The 12666-nt window shown below is 40.0% G+C and overlaps 1 protein-coding gene across 1 annotated transcript in view; it reads left to right on the top strand.

Annotated features, from left to right (window-relative positions):
- The window catches only part of LOC102012974 (ubiquinol-cytochrome-c reductase complex assembly factor 1), an 87223-nt gene that overhangs the window by 44273 nt on the left and 30284 nt on the right, over positions 1-12666 (top strand). The window contains exon 7 of the mRNA XM_005384797.2: positions 2658-2766. Within this exon, the coding sequence (XP_005384854.1) occupies positions 2658-2766 (109 nt within the window). The remainder of the gene's footprint in view (positions 1-2657; positions 2767-12666) is intronic.

Below are 12666 nucleotides of genomic sequence, written 5' to 3' on the forward strand. Positions count from 1 at the left end.
TCTGATATTTCATCTTTTTCCCTTCTATTTTTTAAATTTTATTTTCAGTTGGCACATTAAAAAGTATGCCTATTTATGGGATATAATGTGATATTTTGATAAAAAGTATACATTGTATAATCAAATTAGTACTTAGCATATCTGTCACCCCATATATTATTTGTTGGCATGAGAACATTCAAACTCCTCTCTTCTAGCTGTTTTGAAATATATACATATTGTTAATTCTAGTCACCCTACAATGCAGAACACAAGAACTTACTCTTCCTAATTATAATCTATTGTCCTCTTAAAATATAATGTCCAAAACTATGGTCAGTAGGTTCTATTCTAAGTAGATTCTGATCTGTGCTGAGTAGAACAGAAGTCTCACTTAGGACGGGGAGGCTATATTTCCATTGATGTATTTAAAATCACATTAATTTTTTTGGTACCACCAGTATCCTCTTGACTCCTATTGAACATGTACCTTTTAAACCTTGTAAGGCTTTTTCACACATAGGTAGGTATCACTTAGCTGTTTTGTACCTTTGCAGTTGTTCTTTTAGGCCCAAGTATAGGACTTGGTTTATCCGTGTTCAAATTCCTCTTGTTGGAGTCAGCCCATTAAAACCACCTTGTTGAAATACTGTTGGCATGCTTGAGTCATTTAGCATTTGTTCCCCTGCCTAACTTGTTATCTGCCAGTTGATAAATATGTTGTCTTTCCTCTGTCTTAGTCATTACAGAGATGTTGAGGCAGGCCAAACTGAAATCATTTCATTGTACCATGCTATTCCTAGTATATTTTAATGGGCAGGATCAATTGTGTATGGAGGCAGATTGTCCGTTTAACCACATATTCCAAAATTATAACAGAAATTGTCTCTTAGATGAATAGGGTAGCTGTTTAATAACTAATGAAAGACAATAAAAGTCATATAGTTATAAGAATGAAATTGGGAGTTTGAAAATTTGTGAACTTGCTTATATTCTTATATGTAATTAAATCTATTAAATAGTAAAAAATAACAATTGTTCTATTTTTATATGGGGTCCTCTAGAGAGCCCTCTAGTCTGATTAGAGGCAATATGGTACAGAGGAAAAGAACACAAGAACCTACTCTTCCTAATTACAATCTGTTGTCTCTTAAAATATAATGTCCAAAACTATGGTCAGTAGGTGCCATGTTTACTCAGTTATTTATTCAGCAAATACCTATTGAGTGCCCACTGTACTTAAGCCCTAGACATACAACGTTGAAAAAACCCAGACTTGATCTTTGTCTTCTGTGGAGTTTACATCTAGTAGGAAAAATAATTTCATAATTATAAAAATGAAATCATAGTACTTTCTGTGATCTATATTCTGGATAAGTGTTACCCAAAAGAAATATAGTACAAGCAACACATGTAATTTAAAATTTTTAGTCAGACATAGGTGGCGCATGCTTGTAATCCTAGTACTGAGGAGGCTGAGGCAGCAGGTTTGCTGTGAGTTTGAGGCCAGCTTGGATTACATTATGTGTTCAAGATCAGCCTGAACTACATAGCGAGACCCTGTCTCAAAAAGACAAAAAAACTTTTAAAACAATTTCTAGTAGCTCCATTTAACTCTCTTAATAGCTCACAAGTAAAAAGAAAGAACTGAAATTAATTTCATACTTTTAACTCATTAGATCTGAAATATTATTTCAACATTTTGCACTATAAAAATGAGATTTTTTATGTTCTTTTTCTTGAGGTCAAGCTTTGAAATCTTGGACTAGCTCAGTGGTGCTCAGTAATTGCAGGTAGAGAGTGGTTACTGTATCAGACAGCATGGTCCGTAGTTAGCTTTACAGACTAGTCTGTGGTGTTGGGCAAAGAATTTTCCTTTGTTGGGGGCTGGGGATTTAGCTCAGTGGCACAGCGCCTGCCTGGCAAGCGCAAGGTTGTGAGTTCAATTCCTGGTACTGGAAAAAAAACAACAACAAAAAAAGAATTTTCCTTCATTAGAACTGTTATTTTTGCTAGTGTGGTGGTTCACATGTAATCTCAGCACTTGGGAGGCTAAGGAAGGAGCATCATGAATTCGAGGCTAGCCTGTACAACGTATCAGGTTCAAGTCTGGCCTAGACAACACAGTGAGATCCTGTCTCAAAAAACTAAGAAAGGAAGGAAAGGATTGATTCAGACTTGCTTTTCTTCTAACGGCTAAATGTGGTCCCTTTCACGTAAGGGGAGTGGGGCCTTGTGAGGTGCTGTATAAATAATTTCTATCTTGCCAGGTATAGTAGTACATGCCTGTAATTCTAGCACTTCAGAAAACTGAGGCAAATTCAAGTCCCACCTGTGTAACTTAGTGAGATCCTGCCTCAAAATAAAAAAATAAAGAAGACTGAGAAATGTACGTCATTGTAAGCGGCCCTGGACTCAATCCCCAATACTACAAAAAAAAAAAATCCAAAAAACTATCTTTATCTGGGTGTGCTTACATGAAGATATATCTATATAAACTATGTACTTAAGATTGATGAGCTTTATAATGTATGTTCTACTTCAGTAACATTTTTCTTTTAAATAAATAAGGTCACTTCCAGTTTTTCAATTTAGTGCCCTTTGCTGAAATCATTCCTTCATGAACCTGTATGATGTGAAAAATACAAATAGCCAGTAACTGTCTTCTTCCTGTCCAGGATGTGTCTAGTCCGAATGAAGCAGGAAGGCCGGAGTGGGAAATATATGTGTCGTATCATAGTTCATTTTATGTGGGAAGATGTTGAGCAGCGTGGCAGAGTCATGGGGGTAAGTGCTTTCTTGTTGTTTTGTTTTTTTGGAAACAAGGTCTTGCTATGTAGTTCAGGTCGATCTTGAATTCACTATGTGGCCCAAGTTGGCCTCTGGCTCGTGATGAACCTCTTGCCCTCCTGCCTCAGCCTCCTGAGTGCTGGGGTTACAGGCATGTACCACCATACCCAACTTGCTATCAGATGCTTGATCTGGACAAGTCTGAGAAAGGACTACTTGATTTGGGTTTGGGGTTTTTCTGCTTTAGAGTAGGCTTAGGATTTCTGTGAAATGCTGCCTAACGTCAAGGGGTAGTTTAGCTGTAGTCACTTTTTCTACCTCTGGGGAGACTGACTCGCCGCAGATATTTTGTATGTTTTTACAAATTACTGTGGTTTGTCAGTGTGGGGATATACTGTGTGCAGAAATGGTAGTAGGGGGTGGAATTGGTAAATAGAGGGAATCAAGTATTAATTCAGTTGAAGGACACTTTTCTTCTGGCATTGATTTAGTGTTTGAGTCCTCCTCTAAGTTCTGATGGAAAGATCCTGGTATTGGGCCTACACTGTCTTCAGGAACTGAAAAGCAGCCTCCTTGATCACTAGAAAACTTTGGCAAAATACCCTCTGAAAGTGTACAGCCTGAGAAAGGAGAATACTCATATGTCACATGGAATGTGATGACAATAGAAAAATGACTCCAAAACACTGGAAGTAGGTTATGTAAACAGTAATCTCTTTTGTGTACTTTGAGTGTCTAGCCCATGTTTTAGTAACTTGTAGTTCCTTGTTGTTTCCCATTTCATTGCCTCTAGCTTGTGAGCATCCAAAGTAGAACCGTCTGGGTCATGAAATGGGTTAATTTGGTTTCTTTCATATCAGAGTGAAGTTCTTCTGTAGACTGAGAAGTAAACAGAGTTTATGAATGTGTTAAAAAGTCACACATGTCGGAGAATAAAAGCCAAACAATGAAAAGCATTTAATGTGAAAAGAAAAACCAAGTGTCTTTCCTAGTCTAACACCTAGAAATAACTGTTGTTTGTAATTGACGTATATCTTTCTAGTGCTTACTATACAAATATATAAATGTGTAGTCTTAAAAACATAGATGGACTTATGCCATCACACTATTCTGAATCTTGGCTTTTTTCACTTAATGTATATTAAATATGCTTTAACATTATAATTACTTTTTAAACTCAAAATATTTTAACGAAGGTTGAAATCTCAATTCTGATTTCATTAATCTCAATTCTGGGCATTTTCTCCTTCCAAAAAATAACCACTGTTTCCAGTTGGTGTATGTCTTTTACAGTCTACTAGGCTATCTGTAGAAAATAGGTAGTACTAGGTTTTGTGTCTGTTTTATTATACACAGTGTCATTCTTTATGTACTCACATCCAACTCCCTTTTCACTCAACAGTGTCTCAGAGGTCTTTCCATGCTGCACAGCAATTCTCCAATCATATTTTATTTTTATTATAATTATTTTCACACACACCTGTGCTATTGGCTATTGTTATCGGTCACTTTATATGCAAAGTTTTAGTCTTTGCGAGTACGTCATGGAGGTGATGGTTGCCTCTTAGAACCTGCGTTGAGGGTGTTTTCAGGTTCTTGTGTCTCTGAAGGGACTGCATGTATAGGAAGCACAGTGGACCTGGGCCTGGCTTTAGGTATCTTCACTGACATTCACATGCCATTCTTTGAGACAATAGACCATTGGAATTTCCTTTTTTCTTTTAAAGATAATAAAAAGTAAGAAAAAAAAGCAATAAAAATGATACAGAATTTCAAAACTAGATGTAGAATTTCTATTCATTATAGGAAAATTGTAGTACATATAAAAGTTTTGGCTGTTATTACCATCATCATCATCACATTACCACCATCATTGTTACCTATTTTGGAGTCAATATTGAACTCTTTTTAATGTCCTCTTTGGTTCATTTTAAAATGTTTCTTACTGTCCTGCCTGCCATCTGTCTTAGCTACCCAGAGTGAGATCAGCAGCCCTTACGTTATTAATCCAGCTGGGTGTTCCACATACCCTTAGTACTTATGGCCCAATTCTGTGGCAGCACACAGTGGACACAGGGTGGTGTTGGGCTTCTCAGATCATCCCATTTTATAGTGACCAGTGATGTCCTTTGCCCAGTCAGAGGCTTGGCTGACTGTCAGGCAGTTAATGCATCAGCAGCTCTTCTGTTAGTGAACCTGTTTTTTGTATCACTGTTTGCTAAACTCTGCTGGAAGCTGGGCCACTAGAACCATGTAGGCCACAGCTGTCTCATCTTGAATAGCTTAATAAACCGTACATGGTGACTGCCCCACTCCCTGAATTTCCTTCTAGACCTCCATATACCTCTGTATCCAACTTTCAACACTTTGACCTTCTCCTGTGTTACTTTGTATGTATGTCCCTTCTACTTAACTGAAAGCTTTATATAAGGAGGAAATTGTCTTAGTTTTTTACTTACGCAGTAAACATTGAATAAATAAATGCCTGTCAAGTGCGTGAATAAATTGAACTTCAGCCTCTGAAATTCTTTTTAAAAGCTAGCTTATTTATCAGATAAATCATACCTGATTAGTCTTTGGTCCAAATGTACATCAGTGGAACACTGTAGAAGGTACTGCCTCCCATTTTATTCAGCTGTTTTTTTTCTAGTTGGATTGTTGTTTTGGTTTTTTGTTTGTTTGGTTTTTTTGGTTTTTTTCTGGCACCGGGAATTGAACTCAAGATCTTGCACTTGCCAGGCAGGTGCTGTGCCGCTGAGCTAAATCCCCAGCCCCCTGGATTGTTGTATTTTAAATCACTGTTTCTCAGATTTTAGTGTGCCTAAGGTTCACCTGAGGATTTTGTTCAGATTCTTCTTCAGTAGGCTTCAGGAGCAGGGCCAGAAGCTACAGTTTTGAAAAGTTTCCCCATGTTTCTAGCAGTACAGGGGAAGCGGCGGACTGTCTTCCCCACCCTCCCCAGGGCTGGGAACTTTCACAGGGCCTTGTGCATGCTCAGCAAGGGCGCTCTCCTTGAGTCCGCAGCCAGCCTGCAACTACATTTGAATAGCAAGGTTTCAGTGATTCCCCTGGTACAGGATCTCAATTTTCCCTCATGGAGAGAAACTCCCAGGGTCTGGTTTAGTTACAAAGACTATAAATAAAGATAATGACTTTAAAATAATAGCAATTTAGAAGAGTTGGGGAATTACTGTTACTTTTCTGTTTATAATAGACTTGATCCTCCCTTTCAACCTCATAATATAAACGGACACTATGTAGGTATATTAACCACTTTTAAGTTGTGTGTGTGCACGTGTGTAGGTGTGTGTGTCTGTGTACAGAGGGTATCTTAGTCTTTTATGAGTATACAACCTCAAGAAATGGGACATGTGGCTGGAAAAAAAATGAGCAGTATGGAGCAGTTTCTTTATTAAAACAACATAAAAACAGGTGGTGTAAGGGGGCTAACTACATGATTTCCAAGTTTCTTTTCAGCTATGAAAACCAGTGATTTGAAGGTGGTAATTTGCAAATCTGTCTCTGTGTTATTTGGCATCGCAGGTGTACTTTTGTAAGAAAACGCACATAAAAAGTAAAATTTATGAAACTAATTATTGCAGTGGTGATTTTTCTTATGCCAAAGAGTCCTTATAGGCCGTTACTTGGAGTGGATTGGTGAGGGGAAGATGAAAAACCAAGAGTGACACTTGGGAATTGATGATAGATCAGAAATTTGAATTAAGAACACCTTTGGAATTAGAATTCCAATCAAGAACTACTTCAACATGAGTGTTTTAGTCTATAGGTGGGAGAAGTTTCATTTACGAAAGTTTGCTTTTTATCAGCTTTGTAGGATTCCAACTATTGTGAAAAATGGGGCAGACTCATATATCATCAGTGAAGCTGGTACAAAAAAGCAAGTGTTAAATTTGAAGTTACAAAAATCACATCAATAATTTAGAGGGTTCTGACTTTAAAAAATATTATTTGGGATTTAAATCTATAAAGTAGCTGTGGAAATAAAGTTCATTATATCACCTCATCTGGTCTTGTTTTATTTCATTAGCTGGTTCTTAAAAAACCTTTGTGAGCTGAGTTGCAGCTGAAGAGGTTGGAGACCATTTTTCCTTGGGCCCTTGCCGCACTCCTGAGTGTTGGTAAGAGTAAGAACTAAGACTTGACACAGCTGTAAAAACAGACAGCGCCTTTGGCCTCAACACTTTCTCCCAGTGCAGGCAGATTTCAGATGTAAATTTCACTCTCTGCCTCTCCTACTAATGAAGTAAGTTTCTTTTGCTGGGTTTGCAGCCAGGTGTGTCCAGTCTTGTGGCTAACCGGGTGCTTTACTTAATTTTTCCATTTGTGCCATTTCAACCAAACTTTAAAAACAAACATAAAAATTAGCTCAAGGCAGTGGCTCAAAGTGTTAATGGTAACCTTAGACTGGCTAAGCAACTTCCTCTCAGTTCTGCTCTGCCAGACATCTCCACCTTGTGGCTTACAATGCACAGGTTTTCCAGGCTGTGGAGACAGGGGTGGGAAGGGGGTGGGGTGGCTGTAGTTAAGAAATTGCCGTCCGTCCTTATCGGTGGTACCTGGCACACCTGATGCCTCAGCAAGACTTAAGATGATTTCCTGCTAGTAGTAGTCCAGAATAAGAATGGTTCTCCTGTTACCTCCTGGTTGCCTGCTCTCTGCTGCAGAGCTGCTTGATGGGATGGTGCAGCGGCAAGAGGTGGTAGACTGTGGGCCCAAATGGACTCCTTTGTGAACTGCTTTGCTTTTCAGAACTGTTTTTTTGCATTGCAAGGTCTTGTGTGATCACACTCCAGACAACCTCTCCAAACTCATTTCCCCTCATTTTTGAACCTTAAATATGTGAAATCTTCTAGCACATGCCTGGCACTTAGTGAGCACTCAGTGAACATTGCCTTCCCTCCTTGTTTCCCATACCCTTCCCTCCAGCCAAGCTGAATGCCTTGCTATTCCTGTCTTGTGTCTTTCCTCGTTTGTGCATACAGCTAGATTGCCCTAACACTCTAGCCCCAGAGCCTTCATCAGACTGGAAGCCAATCCAGTTTCCCCAGGTGGAAGTACTATAACCTTAGGCAAATCCTTCTTCGGGCCCTTTGCTCTTTCTGTTTTCTATAATGGTTGTTCCGTGTGTTGACTGTCTTCCCCGTGAATTCCTGGAGGGCAGGATCCCAGGTATCCTCCTTTGTATTTTCCTAAGGGCCTGTAATTGCCCCTTGGTGGAATAGGTACCCAGTAAATGTCTAAAGAATAAAAGAAGACAGTTCTAGGGCCCCAGAATAAGTATTGGAAAAAATGGAGCAGGGAGATGGGTTTTTATTGAGGTTTTTTAATCGAGAGTGGGTTTTTATTGATAGTTTTTTTAATTGAGGATATTTGTTTACTGTGTTGGTCTTAAATATTGGAAGAAAAAGAAATGAGATACCATTTCCTCTACTGTCAGTTTTTATGTTTCTTTTTTATGCTTTCCCATTTTTTAATGGAGTTATTTTATTAAAAAACAATTTATACATGAGAGAGTATTTTACGTTTCTAAGTAAGAAGGCTTTAAATCTTAGCAAAGGCATTAGTTTTCAGGAAATTTTCTTCCAAGCCTCAGAAATTTCCCTCCTATCTCCTCCCTCCTCCCCCATAAAAATCTTTAAACAGGGTTAGGTATATAGCTCAGTGCGAGAACATTTGCCTAGCATGCATAGACCCCGGGTTCAGTCCCTACCACCATAAAAACAAACAAAAACAAAATCCTATTTTACCATGAGGTGAAAATTTTGTTATGCTTTGCATCTCAGGTCAGAACTGAAACTCAGTGTCAAAGATTTTGTTTTTAAAGACAGCCATGTTAAAAATACAGTATTTGTGGTCATAGATATGAATGGTGTGAGTGTAAAAAACAGTCCCTTGGGCTGGAAGCCATGGAAATAAGAATATGTGTTTGTTCTCATATATCAATAGTTCTTTTGAAAGTACTTAAATGGCCTGAGCAGTTGGAGTAGGTACTGTTAGTGGGTGAGAGAAGGCTAACTTCTTAGAAGGCAGAGTAATTCCATTCTGGGATTGGCTCAGGAGTTTAAACTGAGTCCAACTGAAGATGTACTTCTAGTGGAGGCATTCCTTTTTCTATACACATTTCCTACCCTCAGGCACTAAGAAGTGACGGAGAACACAGAATTGGTATTTAGGCAGTTTTCCAACTGACCAGGTGCCTAGATCTGCACAGCCAGGACACCAGTCTGGTGGCTCCATTGCCTGTTCCTCTGAGTGCCTCACTGTACTCATTCCATTTCGGGAGGTGTCTCTGAAAGAGAAGTGATAAACTCTTCCGATTTTGAAATGAATTGTAGCATGAAATCCTCCATGCACTTGATCACTTATCTCTCGTGACCGTTTTGACCTTCCATCACAGATTGTGAGTTTCCTCAGGTCTAATTTGTCTTTGTATTCCTGCTGCCCCTGAAATAAACCTTTATGCGTAATGTGGTCTTCAGTCAGTGTTTCTTGGCTGAATGAGTGAATTTGTTGGCCTTAGTTGACTTAATTTAGGATTCCATTTTTCAAAGCCTTGGCTGTCTCAGGCATACTTACTGTCTTGCCTTTCCATAATGTCCTGCCTTAAGTACCCCTCCTACCAAATGCTCCAGTTCAGTTCATCCTTCCAGAATAGGGAATCTCTTCAAACCCTCCATTTCTTTTGCCTCTGTGGTCTATGGCTGCTCTGTTGCATTTGACACCTTTTTTTCTGTAGCCACAGCAAAACTTACAGTTGACTGCGTAGGAGAACGGACACCGCCAAAGCCATTTTCCAACTTGCCTTTCAAGGGTCACTCTTGCTTCTCAGGAGGCAGGAGACAGATAGTTCCATGAATCTCTTCCTGTCTCACTTCTGGTGTCATCACCATCGGTCCAGGCCCCAGAAGCTGGAATTGCTAGAGCCATTCCCTACCTTGCTTTGTATTCCTACTGTCCCTGAAGTGAAGCCGCCCCTTATCTGCATCCAGTGTATTTCCAGGGTTTATCCTCGCCTCTGTTCCATGGCCGTTTTAATCATCATCTGTCCTTTAGTATGAGTAGTTTCTGAAGTAACTGTGAGCTGTTCTTACTCCAGGGAGCTAGATAGCTGCCAGAGATTTTCTAAATCCCACATCTGAACATGTTCCTCTTATGTTAGAAACCTTTGAGGATTCTCATCACATATTGGACCTATTTAAACTTCACGGCAATGTGTACAGAACCCTTTATAGATATATAGAATGTGTGTGTTCTTAGAAGATGCACGCTGAAGTATTTAGAGGTACAAAGTTTTGATGCCTGCAGTTTCAAATGGTTTCGCAAAGAAGAAAGGAATGTGTGGACATACAGTGATAAAGTGAATATCACAAAATATTGTATTAACACTTGCGAGTCTAAAGGTTAAACAAATTTTAGTTATATTATTATTACATCTTTTTTAAAAAACTGGAGGGCAAAAGTAGCTACACCCTTGCTGTAGGCCACCTTTCTAGTCTAATCAACAAACTATTACTGCCCCCCCCTACACCCTGAAAAAAATGTCTGCACGCACACACAAACACATGTTCTACTCATGCCATGTTCTACTCGTGTACTAGGGCTGGGTATGTCTTGGTGTGCTGTGTTCTTTTATGCTTCTAGACCTTTGTTTATGCTGTTCCCTCTGGCTAAGTGGGTCTCCTCTGCTCATGGTACTGTACAACACAACTGGATAGTACTACTCCAAGATACTCTTCCCAGCGCTTACATGTAATGTTAGTATATTTGGCCGTTGCACCTCTGTACTGCTGCATCGTGTGTGCAAACTTCTGAGATAGAACTTAGCACGGTGTGCTGTAGTTATTGGTTAATGTGGGTCATTTGCACTGGCTGGGATAAGGGTCCTGGGATCTTTGGTGTTTTACACAGTGTGCCTAAAGTAATCACTACAGGAATTCTTGTTCTCTGATCATACCTGGATTTAATTTCTCTGGCCCTTTCTCCCCACAAAAAATTTTATTTTTCTCTCCCTGCCCTGCCTCATGGCTTCTGGGGTTTTTTTTTGTTTTGTTTTGTTTTTTGTTTTTGTTTTTGTTTTTTGTCTTTTTGACACAAGGTCTCACTGTGCAGTTCAGGCCAGCTGTGAGCTTACTTTGTAGCCCAGGCTGGTCTTGAACTTGCAACGATCCTCCTGCCTCAGCCTCCCGAGTGCTGGGATTACAGGCATGCGCCACCACGCCCAGTTTAGCCCTGCCACATGGATTCCCTTGTCCTTTATTGGTACTTTCGAGCCTTAGAACGTTAAATTGGGAGCCTTTATATATGTATGTATATATTCTCCTAGTACTGGTGGTTGAGTATATGCCCTTCACATTGAACTACATTTCTACCCCTTTTTAATTTTGTTTTCTTCTTGAGACAGGGTCTTGCTAAGTTGTCCAGACTGGACTTGAATTTATCTTCCTGCCTCAGCCTCACAGAGTGCTGGGATTACAGATATGCACCACCATTTCCTGGTGGCTTTAGGGATTCTTTAACTTTGGGATTCTCAATCAATGGAAAGATCTTGCAGGTATGTGCATTTTGAAATATACCCCATGGAAGACTTCTGTTGCACAAGTCCGGTCCCATTGTTATTTCTGTGGTAAAGAAGTGGTGCCTAAGGAAGCTCATTGGTTTGCCCCAGGTCATACAGCTAGAAAGCAGCAGGATGTGGACTACAGTTTAGCATGCGAATTCCAAGTCCTCCACGATGCCATCCCAAAATTCAGTCCTCTTTCCTGTTAGCAAGGGCCAAGAGGACAGCTTTTCTTGAATCCGGGGGCCTTCCTTTTGTGTAGTCCAGTCCCAGGTGTGAGGCTTCCCTTAGTTGGAATTTCTAATCTAATATGGCAGGGGTTTCCTATTCATCAGGACTAATAGAGACTAAGAGGAGAAAAAGGACAGATGAGAATGCTAACAATGTTCTGAATTTATTGCTTTTTCCAGCATTTAAAGTCTGAATGTCTCCACATCATCTGAATTTGCCTTCGTTGGTTTTACAATTATTTTTCAGAGACTCTTTGGTTGTGTTTTTTTAAGAGTGGAGGAACACCGAGACTGAACACCGGCACGGAGGGGCTGGGCCAGGAGACTAACAAAGGCAGCATTATATAGTGCAGGGCCATGCCAATAAATGAATTCAGGAGACACCTAGATGTGTTTCTAGAGAAGGGCACGAGGGGGAGGCGGCCTGTGGAAAGTACGAAAGGTGGGATTAAGATAAATTAAAATGGGGCCAGCATGTTGGATAAGGGAACAGCCTCTTCCTGTTCCCACCATTGCTTCAGGTTTCTCATTCTACTTAGTTCAAAAGTTAAAACTAGTCTTTGCCACATACCCTGTAGTAACCCTCCATCCCTCCCACTCTGCTTTAGGAAAAGAAGTCTCGAGGCTATTTTAACACAGTATGGCAGTATTTGTTACTTTCGTGCTACGTGTGTTGGGGGATCTGAGACTTAAAACTGGAAAGGCATTGTGCAGTAATGGTCCAGGGAGTCTCACATGATGGTCCCACTTCAGTGCCATTTGGGAATTGGTTAAGAGTGCAAGTTCCAGGGTCGAACCCTGGATCTGCTGAGTCAGAAACTTCGGAGGTGAGACTCAATAGTATTTTTGTAAGAGACTCTCAGTCTGAGAAGTATCACTTCTTGTAATCTGACTTTTTCTTTTAACTAATAGAGAAACTGGGAGAGCTGCGTTTAAGTTAGAAGCCCACGGATGAGGAGACTCATTTCTTCTGATTGCCAGTTCTTACAGCTCTCCGTGTAGGAGGAACAGGGTGTGCACATGCGCTAATGCCATGGGAAAGTTGAGAATGTCAGCCTAATACAGAACAGAGCTCCCCAGTAGTATTAA

The sequence above is a fragment of the Chinchilla lanigera genome, unplaced genomic scaffold, assembly GCF_000276665.1.
Source record: "Chinchilla lanigera isolate Chin_1 unplaced genomic scaffold, ChiLan1.0 scaffold00021, whole genome shotgun sequence".
Lineage (NCBI taxonomy): Eukaryota > Metazoa > Chordata > Mammalia > Rodentia > Chinchillidae > Chinchilla > Chinchilla lanigera.